Source organism: Adelges cooleyi, unplaced genomic scaffold (assembly GCF_023614345.1).
Source record: "Adelges cooleyi isolate 19-005CV unplaced genomic scaffold, UGA_ACOO_1.1 ACOO_flye_CR_arks_rails_tigmint_CR_PRNA_376, whole genome shotgun sequence".
Lineage (NCBI taxonomy): Eukaryota > Metazoa > Arthropoda > Insecta > Hemiptera > Adelgidae > Adelges > Adelges cooleyi.
In genome coordinates this window covers 12,431,699-12,454,132 of record NW_026096053.1, presented here as the reverse complement: position 1 = coordinate 12,454,132, position 22,434 = coordinate 12,431,699, and the positions used below count along the sequence as shown (strand labels likewise).

The following is a 22,434-nucleotide window of genomic DNA, read 5'->3' as shown; positions in this document are numbered from 1 at the left end:
TAATACAAAATGTGCTGTTGTTTTCCTCTTAAATAAATAATATTTTTGTAGAGGATTTCACTGTTCTTTTAGACAGATTTAGTCATGAAAGTAAATATTAGATACAAGAATATACAACTTGTTTTCAACTTAATGGTCGGTTTCTTGTTTTTGACGTAGGTGGTTTGGTTGAAAAACAAATAATACAAATGCTGTTTTTTAGTAAATAATTAAAATTTCAGTGGAGCGTACATAAGGATTTTACTGTATGTATTGCCATATTAGTCATCGAAGCTAACTGTTTTGAATTTTTTGAATATATGACTTGTTTTCGACTTAGGGTTTGGTTCAAAAACAAATAATACAAAATATGTTGTTGTTTATTTCTTAGATAAATAATATTTTTATAGGGGATTTACTGTAAACCTATAACTACACCGTTTATTGTATTTCTTAATCATTCTCAAGCCGAACCAGACTTATAATAAACGTACCGTATCGTTTCAGAGTTATTATAAAATTAAAATTGTGTTTACCTTTTAGCTGCAGTGGTGTTTTTAAATATGTCGTATAAAAGAAATTTTACCAGAATTTTACTAGTAGTTTTGTTTTTTGTTTTGACAATAGTTACAGGTAAAATTAAATATTATTATGAATTTCTACAAATGTATTTTTGTGAATGATGTAGTTAAAACCAAATATTCTTAATATGTATATTGTTTAGTCCATTGTGTATTTATCATACTGATATTTTGACGGTTGGTATAGTAAAATTAAGTGACAATTTTTTTTTTGTATTTCAGTCATTAACGCAAAACCCGGTGGTGAGTTTAATTTAGTTTAGTAAGGTACCTCTATTCAATATGTATATTACACTTAATTATTATTAGGTGCTTGTAGATTTTACAATTGTTTAATAAAAATAAAAATAACGCATACTAAAACCAATTTTTATACTTAAATTAGTTATCCATTTTATTCAGTAGTGTAATCCGGAAACTAATATTGGTCGATAAGTAGTTTTGACATTTTATTTTGGTGATTTATAAAATATATAATTTTGTTTGAAAGGGAAGAGGCGCACTTTTTCAATACCACTTTTTTTAAAAATTTAAGATGTCCTAATAATAAAAAAAAGCTGGTCTGACAAATCTTTATAGTTTGACTAATAGTTTTGATTATCATATTTTTTTTATATACAATATTGTTTATTTGGCTTATAATAACTTTAACCATTTTCAGGAAAACCACCAAAGACACATAAACCGCCAGCAGGTATGTTTACATTTATAAAATAATAAATAACGTGTAACAATATATTTTTATTTTTTTTAATAACAATTTTCCAACAATTTGTACTATATACAGGGTAATTTTTTTATCATGAGCCACTTAATATCTCATAGGGTTTAATAAGGAATTACAATTTTTTTTTCATATTGTTTTTATATAATGTGATCACAATTTGTTTTTGTTTTTACCCCCCTCCTAACTTAGTTTTTTTGATAGTGACATTTGAAACTTAAATGATAACATGTATATTTTATTACCTTTTTTATATTGAGAATAATGTACTAACAATTTTGACTGGTTGATAGCCAGTTCCGGATAACTATTTTTAAAGTTACGATGGGAAGGAAAGTGCGGTTGGGAAATGCGCGCAGATAAACAATATACTACACGCGACCTTTCCTCCTGCCCTAAACTTGAAACTTCAATAACATCAAAAATAGTTATCCGAAACTGGTTATCGACCAGTCCAAATTTGTAGCACGTTATTCTCAATTAAAAATTTAATGAAATGTAGGTATACGTTACAAATTAGGTTTCAAAAGTTGCTATCAAAAAAACTAAGTGGCGAGGGAGGTTAAAGCAAAAAAATTTGTGAAAAGTTATGATCACATTGTATAAAAACAATATGAAAATAATAATTTTAATTTCTTATTAAACCCTATCAGATATTGAGTGGCTCGTGATAAGAAAATCTCCCTGTATTATACTGTCTACATACATGGCCAAAAGTAAATCTTATATAATCAGTGTAATCCGGAAACTAAGAATGGTCGATATTAAAAAGTTTTGGTATTTTATTTTGGCGATTTTTAAAATATAAATATATAGGCTGGGATGAGGCACAATTCGTTTTTGTACACTTACAGTAATAAGTCACTCGAAAAATGACCATATTTATTTTGTATTTAATATTGTTTATTTAGTTTGTACATTTTATATTTTATTGTATGGTCCATTTGGCTTATTATAACTTTATTTATTTTCAGTTACACAAACAAGATCCGTCGGTATGTTTACGTTTACAAAATAATAATAAATAAAAATTCACACAATATTCGTAATTATTTTTGCAATTATAATATTATTTGTAACCCCAACTAAGTTTTTATATGGGAGGAAAGATTGAATAGGTATAGGGATGAGGAAGAAAGGGACTTTAATATTAATTTGTTGGCTAACCATTATTTATCGAGACTTAACAGTAAACTAGTACAGTCGAAACCGAGCACAGTAAAATATTACAAAAGTGTGGTCCAGTATATACTATTGACTATATTATGTATTGTAGTATGTAAGATTCTTACTATGTTAGATATTAATCTACTACGCTGCTTCATAATTCTTTGATTTGTATTAATTTTGTTCGGTAGAAGAGGATACGGTAAATGCAACTCCTGGTATGTAACCTTTTTTTTTATATAGTTTAATCAATATGAGTAATAATAAAGTAAATGTCTCCATGATTTAGCGGCCGTTTGTTTTGGTGAAACGGTTATGTGGTGTTGTTGTCCTTGCTTTTCTTTTATCTGGTTAGGTAGAAGACTGTATGGTATTCGAGATGAATATTTGTATAAAACAATGTGTTGTGGTGATGACTAGATTGAAGATTACTAGATTATAAAGTTAGTATATCAAGTTAATAATAAATATCCTTATACCTTTGTGTTGAACAACTTTTTTTTAAGGAAATGTAGTTTTAAAAAGTCTAATTCCGACATGCTTAAACAATATTTACCATAGTTTAATTTTGATAATGGTGTCGTAAGAATAAATTCAGTTGTTTAATTTGTTATTATTTTTTATTTCAGGAAGTTTCCGTAGGTGTCATAATAATATCCAGTTTCTTTCGAATCCAACTAAATAATTTGTCAAATGTAGTGTACACATTTTTTTCAAAACCAAAATTATATATTTTTAATATATCATAATAAACATATTTTACTATTCGGCCAATTTTGAAATGTTTTGTTTTTCGTTAATAATTACACCTATTGTTGACTGAAACCTACAGATTTATTTACTCGTTTTACATAGCGATTTTGTGTATTGAAGAGTGTTATAGTCAGGTGTCAGGTTAAATTGAGATAAAATTTTATAAAAACAATATTAAAAAAAATGTTTTGATTTCTAATTAAACCCTATGAGATAAAATATTATTTATTTAAGAGAAAAACAACAGCATATTTTGTATTATTGGTTTTTGAGCAGAACCTAAAGTCGAAAACAAGAAACATACCTATAAGTCGAAAACAAGTTGTATATTCTTATATCCAAAAATCGGGCTTCGATGATTTTGTTTTTAAACCAAACTTTGTTTTTTACCCGAAAAAAAAACGTAGCCTATATTTTTGTATCAAAAAAACTGTTAACTTAATTGAATACATTAGATATACATTTAACGTATTTTTTTTTAATACAAATTTGTATTGATATTCGCAGCTGGTATTCAAAACGTTTGGCTTAGATGACCTAATTATATTTAAGAGTTATAAATACATATAACTATTATACATTTAGACCTTATCAAAGTACCTAAAAATTATAGTTGAAAAAAATAGGTCAATATAAAAAAAATGTTTATCGAAAAGATTGCCTTTTTGGTTGCTTATTTCAAAAGTACTACTAACATAATACTTGATTAATTATACTATACGCAATGTGTATAGTAAATCATTAATAAATATACGTGTATTACATATATATTAAAACATATTATATTCTATACTTAATTATGGACTAGGACTTTATTGATTTATTATAAATAGCGGCCCAAAAGCAAAAGTAATAGTGTACTATAAAATATACATGTATATAATCAATAAATTACGTGTACAAAAATGAATTGGTACCAAAAAACTTGCAAAAGTAAAAATGGTTTTTCGTAAAAATCAAAACAAAATTGATATATCTATAAATATATATTTATAAAACAAAATGCGGGGGGGGGGGGGTGTAACCATAGAGTTTACTATGTTGATAGATTGAATGTCGGCCAGTTTCAAAAGTTATAGGAAAAGACATATAGATAAATCAGGCTTAAAAGAAAATATTCATCGTTTGAATCTAAGCATAATTTTAAAATTAAAGTTAAGCGCTGGTAAAATACTTATACAATTAATATTTTTAAGTTAGTTTTTGATATTATATGCTATATTTTTATGTACAATTCAGCAAAAACATAGCTGTTGCATTATTCATGCTATTTTATTAATTTATATTCTAATCAAAACGTTTAACATTATACATTTCCTTTGTTCAATAAAAGTGTTTTGTTTTATATTACATTATTTTGAATGTATTTTGGAAATGACAGTTTAGTAAATTGTTGAAAATGAATATAATAATATACTTTTTTGGAGACTAGTGAAAAATGTGGTTGTTTAGTAATATTTTAAATTTTAGCAAAAAATGTTTACCCATTTTGTACAAACGGATTTACTAAAAAAAATTGATCTTAATATACCGCGTGTGATTTTTCAACGCCCTAATATTAGACAACGTTCTAATATTTCTGTTTTAATATTATTTAGGTTTATCAACTTTTGAAACTTGAATGGTAAATGGTACTTTTTAAATTATAAATTATTTGTTGAACATTTTGTCTGGTCGATGGCCAGTTTTGAAAAAATAGTTCCAAAGTTCTTTAAGTTTTTTAATTAAGGACGAGGGGAAGAGTGAAGAGCAGGGTTATATTTATCTGTGTGCATTTCTCAACCGCACACTAACATCCGACCTAAATTTAGAACTTAAATAACTATTAAAAAGAAAAAATATTAAAATTCATTTAAAAATAGATTTCAGTGAAGCGTACATATTTAGGATTTCATATATGTTACTCTCAGATTGGTCATTGAAGCCAATTGTTTTGAATATTAGAATATATGACTTGTTTTCGACGTAGGTTTGGTTGAAAAACCAATAATACAAAATATGCTGTTGTTTGCCTCTTAAATAAATACATTTTTTTAGATGATTTTACTGTTGTGTTACACAGAATTATTTAGGAAAGCCAAATATTGAATACAAGAATATACAATTTGTTTTCAACTTAAAGGTATGTTTCTTGTGTTCGTCGTAGGTTTGGTTCAAAAACAAATAATAAAAATGCTGTATTTTGGTAAATAACTAGTATGTCGGTAAAGCGTCGGTATATTAGGATTTTATCTTTGTATTTCTCAGATTGGTCTTTGAAGCCAAATGTCTAAAGTAAAATAGGATTTTACTGTATGTATTGCCATATTAGTCATCGAAGCCAACTGTTTTAGATATTAGAATATATGACTTGTTTTCGACTTATGGTTTGGTTCAAAAACAAATAATACAAAATATGCTGTTGTTTTTCTCTTAAATAAATAATATTTTATCTCATAGGGTTTAATTAGAAATCAAAACATTTTTTTTAATATTGTTTTTATAAAATTTTATCTCAATTTAACCTGACACCTGATTATAACACTCTTCAATACACAAAATCACTATCTAAAATGAGTAAATAAATCTATAGGTTTCAGTCAACAATAGGTGTAATTAACGAAAAACAAAACATTTCGAAATTGGCCGAATAGTAAAATATGTTTATTATGAATTAGTAAAAATATATAATTTTGGTTTTGAAAAAATGTGCACAGCAGCGTAGAAGATTAATAACTAACATAGTAAGAATCTTACATACTACAATACATAATATAGTCAATAGTGGCAAAGTTCCTATAAAAACACATCCAATAAAAAGGCCTTGCCGTGAATCTGAAGATAGGCTGGGTATATTGGACCACACTTTTGTAATATCTTACTGTGCTCGGTTTCGACTGTACTAGTTTACTGTTAAGGCCCCTTGGATACCGACCGTTTTTTTCAGCCAAAACACATCATTTTTTGTCCATCGCACAGGGTGAAACATTGATCCGATAAGCAATCTAAAAACAGATATGAATTTCTCATGAAGTTTACTTGAGATCGGTCAGAGCACTTTTTTCAATTTTTAATTTTAACCCTTTCCAAATTTGATTTTAAAATTTAAAATTTTATAAAATGTTCAAACGTGTTTTATGCGTAGTAGGAATAAGATATCAAAAAAGTACGCTGACCGATCTCAAGTAAACTTCATGACAAATTCAAATCTATTTTCAGATTACTTATCGGACTATTGGTTCAGCCTGTGCGATGGACAAAAAATGTACTATTATATTAACTAAAATGGCTTTTACTCATAGACAAAATTATTTAAATTAAAAATAATACTATGAAGCTCATATAAATTAACCGGTAAGTTAATTAACATGGTCGAAATTTAATAAAACCACTTTTTTCTTAAATATTGCCTATACAAAACTCCTTAAAAATGGTCGGTATCCAGGGGACTTAAGTCTCGATAAATAATGGTTAGCCAACAAATTAATATTAAAGGCCCTTTCTTCCTCATCCCTATACCTATTCAATCTTTCCTCCCATATAAAAACTTAGTTGGGGTTACAAATAATATTATAATTGCAAAAATAATTACGAATATTGTGTGAATTTTTATTTATTATTATTTTGTAAACGTAAACATACCGACGGATCTTGTTTGTGTAACTGAAAATAAATAAAGTTATAATAAGCCAAATGGACCATACAATAAAATATAAAATGTACAAACTAAATAAACAATATTAAATACAAAATAAATATGGTCATTTTTCGAGTGACTTATTACTGTAAGTGTACAAAAACGAATTGTGCCTCATCCCAGCCTATATATTTATATTTTAAAAATCGCCAAAATAAAATACCAAAACTTTTTAATATCGACCATTCTTAGTTTCCGGATTACACTGATTATATAAGATTTACTTTTGGCCATGTATGTAGACAGTATAATACAGGGAGATTTTCTTATCACGAGCCACTCAATATCTGATAGGGTTTAATAAGAAATTAAAATTATTATTTTCATATTGTTTTTATACAATGTGATCTTAACTTTTCACAAATTTTTTTGCTTTAACCTCCCTCGCCACTTAGTTTTTTTGATAGCAACTTTTGAAACCTAATTTGTAACGTATACCTACATTTCATTAAATTTTTAATTGAGAATAACGTACTACAAATTTGGACTGGTCGATAACCAGTTTCGGATAACTGTTTTTGATGTTATTGAAGTTTCAAGTTTAGGGCAGGAGGAAAGGTCGCGTGTAGTATATTGTTTATCTGCGCGCATTTCCCTACCGCACTTCCCTTCTCAAAACTTTAAAACTCGTAACTTTAAAAATAGTTATCCGGAACTGGCTATCAACCAGTCAAAATTGTTAGTACATTATTCTTAATTTAAAAAAGGTAATAAAAAATACACGTTATCATTTAAGTTTCAAATGTCACTATCAAAAAAACTAAGTTAGGAGGGGGGTAAAAACAAAAACAAATTGTGATCACATTATATAAAAACAATATGAAAAAAAAAATTTTAATTTCTTATTAAACCCTATGAGATATTGAGTGGCTCATGATAAAAAAAATTATCCTGTATATAGTACAATTTGTTGGAAAATTATTATTAAAAAAAATAAAAATATAATGTTACACGTTATTTATTATTTTATAAATGTAAACATACCTGTTGGCGGTGTCTGTGTTGCTGGTGGTGTGGCTGAAAGTGATTAAAGCTATTATAAGCCAAATAAACTATATTGTATACAAAAAAAAAATATGATAATCAAAACTATAAGTCAAACTATAAAGATTTGTCACACCGGCTTTTATTATAAGGACATCTTAAATAAAATAAAAAAGTGGTATTGAAAAAGTGCACCACTTCCCTTGCCAATAGATTTATATATTTTATAAATCGCCAAAATTAAATTTCAAAGCTACTTGTCGACCAATATTAGTTTCCGGATTACACTACTGAATAAAATAGACACCTGATTTAAGTATAAACATTGATTTTAATATGCGTTATTTTTATTTATATAAAATAATTGTAAAATCTAAGCTCCTAATAATAATTAATTAAAAAAACATATATTTATACATACCGTTTATGTTTTGCTCAGGACCTTCATACAAAAATTGTTTTTTATTACATGTACATGGAATAGAGGTACCTTATTAAACTAAAATAAACTCACCACTGGGTCTTGCGTTTATGACTGAAATACAAAAAAAAAATGTTAACTTAATTTTACCATACCGACCATCAAAATTTCAATATAATTAATATACATAATAATAAATATACATTGGACTAAATAAAAAAAAAAATGGTTTTAACTACATCATTCACAAAAATATATTTAGTACGTGTTTGACCACCGACAGTGAAACACGGGTGTCGGCAGTGCGATTTCATCAGCTGCCGATAAGCATTTTAGTAGTTACGCCACTTAACAGGTAATATGGACATTATTAAATAATACCGTAGGATCTGAAATGAGCACTAAGAATCTATTAGGCAAATCGCCTAACACTTCAACACCCACGCAAAAACACAACCCAAACGTCATACCAAAACCAACGGGTAACCGAACCCAAAATAACATCACTCCAAAATTACAGCAAACCCCTACCTCTGCCAAATCACGAATAATAAACCAATACCGCATATCAATGCCGAGCCAGACGGTCGGAACCAACAAAAACTACCCCTCCCCGGCCTCCAGCTCCGCAACGTCTACCTTTTCCATCAATACACCGCACGCAATCGGTATCGCAACCGCCACGATGTAGAGACTATAAGGTGACACCACTCAACTTCTTATCAGTAAAAATCTGGGGTCGAATGCTTCAGGCATTTTGGTAGTTCAGCTTCGCTGTACAGGTGGCGCCACCATTCGCCCGGAGGCCGATATTTTCTATGCGGCTTATGGACAATAAACGTTTTATTTTTTATTTTTATGTTGATTATTCTTTATTTGGAGTTCTTATTATTTTTATTGTCTTATTTAGTAATAAGTAATTATTTTGTTAACTTTTTAATTGCGAAAACTGTGTTTTTTAACCGCATTAAAGTAAATATTAGCACTAGAATATAGCTTTCATAATTAATTAAATTAAATTTATTCTGATCTAGTCTTTGTCCAGCACAGTTATTTATTTTATTATTTTAGCTACTCTACTAATATAAAGTAGTATTCCAATACTAATTAGTCATTAGTATACATGGTCATAATTTCTAAATTCTAGATCAGAGTAATAGAATAAAACTATAGTAGAGCAAATATTGCCAATAAATTATAAATCTAAAAGATCTACATTAGTCAATGAATGTTATTTGTAAAAATGAATAAGAGCAACAGTATTTTATAATTATATATGCCCCGGTTTATTATGTAGACACAAAATATAAACAATTATTTGTGATGCAAATATCATCTCTAGGAACACAATGCAGAGAATATGTCGCTACTTCGTCCCTAGGCATTGCACGTATGGTTGGGCTTGAATTACACGGTAGTCGGGCTTTCGAAGACACTTAATTGGGGTTTATTAAAATAATTAATATCCACCTTACACAAGCGATGCTTATTTTTTGGGGGTAAATTAAAATAATCGGAAAGAATGTATTGTTATGTACAGTGGTGTATTACAGGGGAAGGGTTCGGGTTTAAACCCCCCAGAGCCAAAAAAATTGTGTTTTAAGTAATATATTATAGGTATTTATTATATAACTGTTACAATGTTACTCTCTGAAGTAATTTAGAACTTGAAGTAAATAAATAATAATTTAATAATTATATTTTAATTATTAAATGTTAAGGGGAATTGCGGCTACCTAAGAAAGAATTAAAATATCTTCGGAACTATAAGTCCAGAAATTTCGTTATTCTTTATAACGAATTATTCTTTAGACCTTCAACAACTATAAACTCAATTTGAAAAACTTCTCTGGTGCTTAAAATTCGATATAGGAAGGGGGAGGGAGGGGTTGAGGAAAATTTGTTTCTTGTACATAATACGTGTTATTATATTATATACCGTATAGAATAATTTCATATATTGTTATAAAAGGATAGTCATCGTTCGACTACAAACGTATTTTGTGGAATAGGAATTAGAATAAATAGTACATTTAATTAGACTACATCTACGAATATTGTAGTTTTTAAAATAATATATAATCTATAGTCCTGTAATCAAATAAAATTACATGTAATATATTTTTATTTAGTAATAAAAATGACAGTAACGTATAATAATATGTAAAAAACCCTATTAGCTCCATGTAAAAGTCGGCCTCCGGGCGAATGGTGGCGCTATCTACGTGACAAAATTGTACTACCAAAATGCCGTAATTTCTTGACCCACTGATTTGGTTGGAGTGGCGTCACCTTATCTTCTCTACATCGTGGCAACCGCTAATGAACCCGATACCGAGATAACCGCTAGCATTACGAACACCGCGCTTACAAGCCATAAAGACGGACAAAATGTCTTTACACATACAAACCCAACACAAACAACACACATGACAACAAATAGCTCTAACAGAAATTTTGCTTCAATAACGGCAAATTATAATTCGCCCAAAAGAGACCAAGCCCTCGTATTCAACTCCATCGATGGGGTTCCACAAAAAGAATATATTCTGGCCGTAGGTCAAATAGTATCACCAAAAAATATCACCTTCGTGTCCGGAATCTCCAATAACCGCTTCTGTATATTCTTATCTAATAAAAGCACATTAGACGTACTGTTGGAAAAAACTAAAATAATTACAATAAACGATCAAGAAATTCAATTACGCAGATTAATCAATCCAGCCAAGAGAATAATCATCTCAAATGTTTGCCCCTCCATACCCAATCAAGCGATACTTAACGCCCTCAAAGATGTTGATATAATTCCCACATCCCAAATTAATTATTTAAAAGCAGGAATAAATATTGAAGGATACGAGCACATAATGAGTTTTAGAAGACAAATGTATATAAAACACGAGGACACAAATAAAATCCCGGGATCACTAGTAATTAACTCAAACGGATCCCAATTTCGTATATTTCTCACCGACGACTCAATCACTTGCTATACTTGTAAATCTACCGGACACACTTCCAAATCCTGCAAAAAAGATATTTTAGACGAATTAAGCACCCAATATTCCGATAACCAGTACCCAAAATTACTACAAGACACTCCATCAAAAGAAGTTACCGAAAGGGTAGATCATTTTCCCCCTCCCAAACCCGCCCAAATTTCTGACTCGTCCGACGTCGGTAGACCCATGGATTGGTCACAAGATGACAACTTATCAATTGACACAATAAAAACATCTTCCCCACCTACAGACACCAACTCACCCGACGAAAAGAATAAGGATTTCACCCAAGAGAACACGGACCACGTATCAAATCCCCCGAAACATAGTTTACCCCCTATCGTAATAAACGAAACTAACGAAAAAAATAAAAGACCACTATCCGAAACATCTCTTTCACAAAAATCACCTACTACGATTAACATTGCAACCTCTCCTATTGTTAACAAGAAGCCCGAGAAAAAGAAAGTCAAAATAAATTCCCGATCCAATTCTTTCTCGCAAGTTGAAGAAATCAATCTGGAAACCTTATTGAAACAAGCTCAAGAGTTTTTTCTCAGTACCAATGACGACCCATTATCAATATCTCAATTCCAATACGTAATTGAAAATTTTTCAAATAAGTCGATCAACATACATTCCTTATGCAAACAAATCAATACAGATATACCCTCGATTTTAAACATAATTGAAAAAGTTCGTCCAAAAATAACGGATAGAGGATTGAAGACCAAACTCACAAGACTTTCTAACCTCTTATTTCAAAGCTTGCCACCCCAAGAAGACAATTAAAGTTCTTCGCACTCAAATAGTAAAACACCACTAAATATTAATATATCTGAATGTGCACAATATTACAATGGAACATAAACGGGTTTTATAAAAAAACTCGATTAACTAAAAATTATATTAACAGAAATCCAACCAGCAATAATATGTTTACAAGAAACTAATTTTAAAAACGATAACACAGGAAAACTACTAAACTACACAGGTTATAGTAAAAACCGAACTGAGGGATTACGAGCTAGTGGGGGAGTGACAATATATGTCAAAACTGAATATCCTAGTAAATTAATCAACATAAACACCCACTTCGAAGTCACAGCGGTTAGAGTAAAACTTAAATACCTAGAATTAAATATATGCAACATATATCTACCAAACCAACACAGCTTCGACCATATCGATATAACAAATATTTTAAAACAAATACCAACGCCTTTCATCATTACCGGAGACTTCAATAGCCACAACATCAAGTGGGGATCCGTGTCAACCGATAGAAGAGGAAAAGAAATTGATAAAGCGTTCGATGACGACAATATTGTAATACTTAACAGCAACGAACCCACTCATATAAATATCGCAAACGGTCTTACGTCCAACATCGACCTAACATTATCTAACGCATCGCTAGCACAAAGATTACAATGGAAAGTATATAGCAATATAACCAGCAGTGACCACTTCCCCATTATCATTAAATACTTATCTCGGATCCCCGGTATCAAATGTATAAATGATGCCGAAACGGTAAGCATCAATACAATAGTACATACATTTACTAACTCAATACTTAAAATAGCAAATCTTACAATAGGTAAATCAACTGCTAATAAAAAAAAACCCAAAGTACCCTGGTGGAATCAAAACATTAAATCGGCAATTAAAGATAAACATAATGCATTAAACAAATTTCAACTCTCCAATTCTCAAGATGACTTCATTGAACTGAAAAAACGCCGAGCAAGAACCAAATATTTGATTAAAACTAGCAAAAAAGCTTCATGGGAAAATTTCACAAGTAGTATCAACGAAAAAGCCGACACCAAACTTGTTTGGAACAAAATCCAATCTCTAAAAGGACTTAGCAGAAGTCGAAGAATAAACCTTATCGATAATAATACCGACCTACTAATGAATAACGACCATTTAACTGCGAATAAATTGGGAGAATACTTCTACAACAACAGTAGCGATAAAAACTATAAAACCCAGTTTCAAATTTATAAACAAAAATGCGAAAACGAAAATATTCCCAACTATATAGACAGTAATCTTACGGATCAAATCCAACTAAACAAATCAATTTCCATCCAAGAACTCAAATACACTTTAGCAAAATGCAAAAGTCATGGCCCCGGGCCTGACAATATACCTTACATATTTATTCAAAACTTTGGACCAAATGCCCTAAAATTAATGTTAAAAAGATTCAATAGAATCTTTATCGAAGGCTCTTGGCCAACCACTTGGAAAAATGGTACTATTATACCTATCATCAAACAGGAAAAAGATGAATTTAAACCAGAAGGATATAGACCAATAACTCTATTGAACACCATGTGTAAGATATTGGAAAACATTTTGAACCTTAGACTAACTTGGTTCCTAGAAAAATACAACTACCTAGCCAAACAACAAAGCGGTTTCAGAAAAAATAGAAGCACAATTGACAATCTCTTTCAAATTAAACACGAAGTAAATCAGACCTTCGAAAACAAGCAAATCATGGGACTAGTGAATTTGGACATTTCCAAGGCTTATGACTCAACATGGAGACATAACATATTAATTAAACTCAATAAAATTTTATCCAAAGGCAAAACACTCAATATTATAACCGGCTTTTTAAAAGACCGCACATTCCAAGTAAAAGCAAATAGCCAGATGTCCGACGAATTTTATCAAGAAAATGGAGTACCCCAAGGCTCAGCCCTGTCAGTAACGTTATTTCTGTTAGCCATAAACGACATAACCCAATGCTGTTCCCCACCCGTAAAATGCAACCTTTTCGCAGACGATTTTAACTACTCATGTCGAAGCAGTAATATTAACTCTGTACAAAAATTCCTTCAGATAACCACCAACAATCTAGAAGATTGGGCCGGAAAGACAGGTTTTAACTTCTCTCCAAAAAAATCAAACTGCATAGTATTCATAAAAAAAAGAAAGATAGGCAAACTTCATATCACTCTCGACGGCATGCCAATTCCCAATAAAAAATCGGTTAAAATCCTTGGCCTTTTCTTTGATCGCCGTCTCACGTGGGCATCCCATATACAATACCTAAAGACCTCAACCAACAACGCTCTAAACTTACTCAAAATACTATCCCACACAGCTTGGGGAGGTGATTCCGAAACACTAATCAAAATCCACAGATCTACTATACAGTCCAGACTAAACTATGGATCCATTATGTTCAAATCTGCAACATACTCTATCCTAAAAGCAATTGATACTATCAACAACAGCGGACTAAGACTAGCTATAGGTGCTTTCCGCAGTAGTCCAATTTTAAGCATATATAACATAACTGGAGAACACCTACCCGAGATAAAAAGGATAGACTTAGCTCTAAAATACATGGTTAGAACAGTTAGAGCCAACTTCAACTCACTCACAGAGGAAAATACTGAAATTCACCAAGAACTAAAAGTAAACGGTATTAACACGGCTCAAATAATTTCAAGAGAACCAATGACCCATCCCCCTTGGATAGCTCATTACGCAATAAATACAGAACTAACTTCCCTCCTAAAACCTCAAACTCCTCCCCCAGTATACAGAAGTCACTTTCTCAGTATACTAGAACAATATAAAGACTACCAAAAAGTATACACCGATGCTTCTAAATCCCAAGACGAAGTTGGCTTTTCAATAATATTCCAAAACAGAAATCTATTATTCAAACTTCCAAGCACATGTTCCATATTCTCGGCTGAAGCAATTGCGATACTAGAGGCAATAAAAAGAATAATACATGAAGAGCACTCAAAACATATTATTTTTAGTGACTCCCTAAGTACCCTCAACAGCATCAAAAACCAATTCCATCCCGGCGACATCGCAATAAAAATTCAAAACAAACTAAACGAAGCCTCAACTATGAACAAACAAATCACGCTCATGTGGGTTCCTGGACATGCAGGCATCAAAGGTAACGAGTTAGCCGACCAACAGGCTAAAATTGCCACCCAAAACGCGGAAGTAACATTAATACCAGGGCTAACATACGATGACTTAAAAACCCAGATTAATGAGATGTCCAACGACAAATCGCTTCAGTTATGGAAGCAACAAACTACCAAACTGAACACTATTAAAAGTTCCACTAACCGATGGATTAACAGCTTTCTAAAAAGGAAAGATGAAACAATACTAAACCGCATGCGAATCGGACACACGAGACTAACCCATGGTTATCTAATGGCTAAGGAAGAAACTCCTATATGTGTAGCTTGCGGTGTAAGACTGACCGTGAAACACATATTAACCGAATGCCTCAAGTACGAACAAGACAGACAAAGGATTGGAATTGACGCGACACTTGACACTTCACCAGGACCAGAACCCGAGAACAATGCCAAGATGATCGACTTCCTAAAATCAACTGACTTATATAACTTAATTTAAAAATTACACATTCTCTTTCTTGGCTCTTAACTATTAGAATACGCAAACTTAATGTATACCCATTGTAAATAACTTTTGTTCCACCACATCTGTAACTAATGGCCATAGATGCCGGGTTGTAAAAAAAATTATCAATAAAAAAAAAAAAAAAAATCATAAATAAATATGTGTGTATTATATATATATATTATTTCATATTGTATTCGATACTTAATTATGGTTTAGGATTTTATTAATTTCTTATAAATAGCCGCCCAATAGCAAAAGTAATAGTGTATTATAAAATATACATGTTTATAATCAATAAATTACGTGTACAAAAATGAAATGGTAGCAAAAAACTTGCAACAGTAAAAATAGTTTTTCGTAAAAATCATAACAAAATTGATATATCTATAAATATGCATTTATAAAACTGAATGCGGGAGGGGGGTGTAACCATAGAGTTTACTTTGTTGAGAGATAGAATGTCGGCCAATTTCCAAAGTTATAGGAAAAGGCATGTAGATAAATAAGGCTTAAAAAGAAAATAGTCATTGTTTGAATTTTAAAATTAAAGTAAAATAGCTATAAAATTAAAATGTTTAATTCGTTTTTGATATGATATGCTATTATTTTTATGTATAATTATGCAACAACATAGCTGTTGCATTATTCATACTATTTTATAAATGCATATTCTAATTAAAACGTGTAACATTAGGTATTCAGTAATTCCTTTGTTCAATAAAAGTGTTTTGTTTTATATTACATTATTTTGAATGTATTTTGGAAATGACATTTTAGTATTTTGTTGAAAATGAATATAATAATATACATTTTTGGTGACTAGTGACCACATGTTTTTATCTTCTTAAGTATTATCTAGTTTTATCAACTTTTGCAACTTGAATGGTAAATGGTACTTTTTAAATTATGAATAATTTGTTGAACACTTTGTCTGGTCGATGGCCAGTTTTGAATGAATAGTTCTAAAGTTATTAAAGTTTTTTCATTAAAGACGAGCAGAAGGTGAGGAGTAGGGTTATATTTATCTGTGCGCATTTCTCAACCCTACACACTAACATCTGTCAATAACTATAGAAAAGAAAAATATTAAAATCTGGGAATCGTCTACACCAAAATTTCAGTCAATTATTCTTCATTTTAAAATTCATTTAAGTATAGATTTCAGTGAAGCGCACATTAGGATTTCATATATGTATTTCTCAGATTGGTCATCAAAGGCAATTGTTTTAGATGTTAGAATATACAACTTGTTTTCGGCTTAAAGGTATGTTTCTTGTTTTCGACGTAGTTTTGGTTCAAAAACAAATAATACAAATGCTGTTTTTTGGTAAATAAATAATATTTCAGTAAAGCGTACATTAGGATTTCTTTTATGTATTTCTCAGATTGGTCATCGAAGCCAATTGTTTTGGATATTAGAATATATAACTTGTTTTCGACGTAGGTTTGGTTCAACAACAAATAATACAAAATACGCTGTTGTTTTTTTCTCAAATAAAAAATATTTTTCATGAACGCCTGAAAAAATATTGGATACAAGAATATACAACTTGCTTTCGACTCAGAGGTATGTTTCTTGTTTTAGACATAGGTGGTTTGGTTCAAAAACAAATAATACAAAATGTGCTGTTGTTTTCCTCTTAAATAAATAATATTTTTGTAGAGGATTTCACTGTTCTTTTACACAGATTTAGTCATGAAAGTAAATATTGGATACAAGAATATACAACTTGTTTTCAACTTAATGGTCGGTTTCTTGTTTTTGACGTAGGTAGTTTGGTTGAAAAACAAATAATACAAATGCTGTTTTTTAGTAAATAATTAAAATTTCAGTGAAGCGTACATTAGGATTTTACTGTATGTATTGCCATATTAGTCATCGAAGCTAACTGTTTTGAATATTTGAATATATGACTTGTTTTCGACTTAGGGTTTGGTTCAAAAACAAATAATACAAAATATGTTGTTGTTTATTTCTTAGATAAATAATATTTTTATAGGGGATTTTACTGTAAACCTATAACTACACCGTTTATTGTATTTCTTAATCATTCTCAAGCCGAACTTGACTTATAATAAACGTACTGTATCGTTACTCTGAAACGATATTATCAAAACAAAAACCAATACTAGTAGAATTTTACTACTAGTATTGGTTTTTGTTTTGACAATAGTTACAGGTAAAATTAAATATTATTATGAGTTTTTACAAATGTATTTTTGTGAATGATGTAGTTAAAACCAAATATTCTAAATATGTATATTGTTTAGTCCATTGTGTATTTATCATACTGATATTTTGACGGTTGGTATAGTAAAATTAAGTGACAATTTTTTTTTTGTATTTCAGTCATTAACGCAAAACCCGGTGGTGAGTTTAATTTAGTTTAGTAAGGTACCTCTATTCAATATGTATATTACACTTAATTATTATTAGGTGCTTGTAGATTTTACAATTGTTTAATAAAAATAAAAATAACGCATACTAAAACCAATTTTTATACTTAAATTAGTTATCCATTTTATTCAGTAGTGTAATCCGGAAACTAATATTGGTCGATAAGTAGTTTTGACATTTTATTTTGGCGATTTATAAAATATATAATTTTGTTGGAAAGGGAAGAGGCGCACTTTTTCAATACCACTTTTTTTTTTTAATTTAAGATGTCCTTATAATAAAAAAAAAACTGGTCTGACAAATCTTTATAGTTTGACTAATAGTTTTGATTATCATATTTTTTTTGTATACAATATTGTTTATTTGGCTTATAATAACTTTAACCATTTTCAGGAAAACCACCAGCGACACATACACGGCCAGCAGGTATGTTTACGTTTACAAAATAATAAATAACGTGTAACATAATATTTTTATTTTTTTTAATAAAAATTTTCCAACAAATTGTACTATATACAAGGTAATTTTTTTATCATGAGCCACTCAATATCTCATAGGGTTTAATAAGAAATTAAAATTTTTTTTTTCATATTGTTTTTATATAATGTTATCACAATTTGTTTTTGTTTTTACCTCCCTCCCAACTTAGTTTTTTTGATAGTGACATTTGAAACTTAAATGATAACGTATATATTTTATTACCTTTTTTAAATTGAGAATAATGTACTAACAATTTTGACTGGTCGATAGCCAGTTCCGGATAACTATTTTTAAAGTTAGGATGGGAAGGAAAGTGCGGTTGGGAAATGCGCGCAGATAAACAATATACTACACGCGACCTTTCCTCCTGCCCTAAACTTGAAACTCAATAACATTAAAAATAGTTATCCGAAACTGGTTATCGACCAGTCAAAATTTGTAGCACGTTAATCTCAATTAAAAAGTTAATGAAATGTAGGTATGCGTTACAAATTAAATTTCAAAAGTTGCTATCAAAAAAAGTTGGGAAGGAGGTGAAAGCAAAAAAATTTGTGAAAAGTTAAGATCACATTGTATAAAAACAATATGAAAATAATAATTTTAATTTCTTATTAAACCCTATGAGATATTGAGTGGCTCGTGATAAGAAAATCTCCCTGTATTATACTGTCTACATACGTGGCCAAAAGTAAATCTTATATAATCAGTGTAATCCGGAAACTAAGAATGGTCGACAATAAGAAGTTTTGGTATTTTATTTTGGCGATTTTTAAAATATAAATATATAGTCTGGGATGAGGCACAATTCGTTTTTATAAACTTACAGTAATAAGTCACTCGAAAAATGACCATATTTATTTTGTATTTAATATTGTTTATTTAGTTTGTACATTTTATATTTTATTGTATGGTCCATTTGGCTTATTATAACTTTATTTATTTTCAGTTACACAAACAAGATCCGTCGGTATGTTTACGTTTACAAAATAATAATAAATAAAAATTCACACAATATTCGTAATTATTTTTGCAATATAATATTATTTGTAACCCCAACTAAGTTTTTATTTGGGAGGAAAGATTGAATAGGTATAGGGATGAGGAAGAAAGGGACTTTAATATTAATTTGTTGGCTAACCATTATTTATCGAGACTTAACAGTAAACTAGTACAGTCGAAACCGAGCACAGTAAGATATTACAAAAGTGTGGTCCAGTATATACTATTGACTATATTATGTATTGTAGTATGTAAGATTCTTACTATGTTAGATATTAATCTACTACGCTGTTTCATAATTCTTTGATTTGTATTAATTTTGTTCGGTAGAAGAGGATACGGTAAATGCAACTCCTGGTATGTAACCTTTTTTTATATAGTTTAATCAATATGAGTAATAATAAAGTAAATGTCTTCATGATTTAGCGGCCGTTTGTTTTGGTGGAACGGTTATGTGGTGTTGTTGTCCTTGCTTTTCTTTTATCTGGTTAGCTAGAAGACTGTATGGTATTCAAGAAGAATATATCTATAAAACAATGTGTTGTGGTGATGACTAGATTGAAGATTACTAGATTATAAAGTTAGTATATCGAGTTAATAATAAATATCCTTATACCTTTGTGTTGAACAACTTTTTTTTAAGGAAATGTAGTTTTAAAAAGTCTAATTCCGACATGCTTAAACAATATTTACCATAGTTTAATTTTGACATTAGTGTCGTAAGAATAAATTCAGTTGTTTAATTTGTTATTATTTTTTATTTCAGGAAGTTTCCGTAGGTGTCATAATAATATCCAGTTTCTTTCGAATCCAACTAAATAATTTGTCAAATGTAGTGTACACATTTTTTTCAAAACCAAAATTATATATTTTTAATAAATCATAATAAACATATTTTACTATTCGGCCAATTTTGAAATGTTTTGTTTTTCGTTAATAATTACACCTATTGTTGACTGAAACCTACAGATTTATTTACTCGTTTTACATAGCGATTTTGTGTATTGAAGAGTGTTATAATCAGGTGTCAGGTTAAATTGAGATAAAATTTTATAAAAACAATATTAAAAAAAATGTTTTGATTTCTAATTAAACCCTATGAGATAAAATATTATTTATTTAAGAGAAAAACAACAGCATATTTTGTATTATTGGTTTTTGAGCAGAACCTAAAGTCGAAAACAAGAAACATACCTAAAAGTCAAAAACAAGTTGTATATTCTTATATCCAAAAATCGGGCTTCGATGACTTTGTTTTTAAACCAAACTTTGTTTTTTACCCGAAAACAAAACGTAGCCTATATTTTTGTATCAAAAAACTGTTAACTTAATTGAATACATTAGATATACATTTAACGTATTTTTTTTAATACAAATTTGTATGGATATTCGCAGCTGGTATTCAAAACGTTTGTCTTAGATGACCTAATTATATTAAGAGTTATAAACACATATAACTATTATACATTTAGACCTTATCAAAGTACCTAAAAAGTATAGTTGAAAAAAATAGGTCAATATAAAAAAATGTTTATCGAAAAGATTGCCTTTTTGGTTGCTTATTTCAAAAGTACTACTAACATAAAACTTGATTAATTATACTATACGCAATGTGTATAGTAAATCATTAATATACGTGTATTACATATATATTATAACATATTATATTCTATACTTAATTATGGACTAGGACTTTATTGATTTATTATAAATAGCGGCCCAAAAGCAAAAGTAATAGTGTACTATAAAATATACATGTATATAATCAATAAATTACGTGTACAAAAATGAATTGGTAGCAAAAAACTTGCAAAAGTAAAAATGGTTTTTCGTAAAAATCAAAACAAAATTGATATATCTATAAATATACATTTATAAAACTAAATGCGGGAGGAGGGTTTACTATGTTAGGATTTTACTATGTTGAGAGATGGAATGTCGGCCAATTTCCAAAGTTATAGGAAAAGACATGTAGATAAATAAGGCTTAAAAGAAAATAGTCATCGTTTAAATTTTAAAATTAAAGTTAAGCGGTGGTAAAAAACCTATAAAATTAATATTCTTTAATTAGTTTTTGATATTATAAGCTACATTTTTTATGTATAATTCAGCAACAACATAGCTGTTGCAGTATTCATACAATTTTGTAAATGTACATTGACTAGTAACCACATGTTTATTAATATTACAAATTTTAGCAAAAAATGTTCACTAATTTTGTACAAACGGGTTCACTAAAAAAAATTGATCATAATATACCGTGGGTGATTTTTCAACGCCTTAACATTAGACAACATTAACATTTTTATCTTTTTTAGTATGATCTAGTTTTATTAAGTTTTGCAATTTAAATGGTAAATGGTACTTTTTAAATTATGAATAATTTGTTAAACATTTTATCTGGTCGATAGCCAGTCTTAAATAACTAGTTCTAAATTTTTAATGTTTTTAATTAAGGACGAGGAAAGGGTGAAGAGTAGGGTTATATTTATCTGTGCGCATTTCTCAACCGCACACTAACATCTTGCCTAAATTTTGAACCTATATAACTACTAAAAAGAAAAGTATTAAAACTGGGAATCGTCTACGCGAAGATTTTAGTCAATTATTCTTAATTTTAAAATTCATTTAAGTATAGATTGCAGTGAAGCGCAAATTAAGATTACATATATGTATTTCTCAGATTGTTTATCAAAGGCAATTGTTTTAGATGTTAGAATATACAACTTGTTTTCGACTTAAGGTATGTTTCTTGTTTTCGACGTAGGTTTGGTTCAAAAACAAATATACAAAATATGCTGTTGTTCTTTTCTTAGATCAATAATATTTTTGCAGAGGA

General features: G+C 29.4%; 1 protein-coding gene across 6 annotated transcripts; it reads left to right on the top strand.

The window, feature by feature from the left end:
- Positions 1-458: 458 nt before the first annotated feature.
- On the top strand, positions 459-20,476 carry LOC126840498 (uncharacterized). 6 transcript variants are annotated; one of them, XM_050576278.1, is made up of 8 exons: positions 459-612; positions 783-803; positions 1,222-1,254; positions 2,259-2,279; positions 2,643-2,669; positions 2,741-2,806; positions 20,088-20,175; positions 20,362-20,476. In XM_050576278.1, exons 1-7 carry the CDS (start codon positions 543-545, stop codon positions 20,150-20,152), a joined length of 303 nt encoding a protein of 100 aa, XP_050432235.1. In that variant the 5' UTR covers positions 459-542; the 3' UTR covers positions 20,153-20,175; positions 20,362-20,476. The 6 variants fall into 6 exon arrangements, with proteins under 6 accessions (XP_050432235.1, XP_050432236.1, XP_050432239.1 ...); XM_050576279.1 differs by lacking the exons at positions 2,259-2,279; positions 2,643-2,669; positions 2,741-2,806 and adding exons at positions 19,543-19,563; positions 19,926-19,952 and having other exon boundaries at positions 20,022-20,175; XM_050576282.1 differs by lacking the exons at positions 2,643-2,669; positions 2,741-2,806 and adding an exon at positions 19,926-19,952 and having other exon boundaries at positions 20,022-20,175.
- Positions 20,477-22,434: the final 1,958 nt, after the last annotated feature.

What these genes read in the sequence shown, in the direction of transcription:
- LOC126840498 (XM_050576279.1), top strand. Translation starts at nt 543, where the DNA reads ATGTCGTATAAAAGAAATTTTACCAGAATTTTACTAGTAGTTTTGTTT. An exon ending in CATTAACGCAAAACCCGGTG is followed by an intron (nt 804 to 1,221) that starts GTGAGTTTAATT and finishes AACCATTTTCAG; the next exon opens with GAAAACCACCAAAGACACAT. An exon ending in TACACAAACAAGATCCGTCG is followed by an intron (nt 19,564 to 19,925) that starts GTATGTTTACGT and finishes TTTGTTCGGTAG; the next exon opens with AAGAGGATACGGTAAATGCA.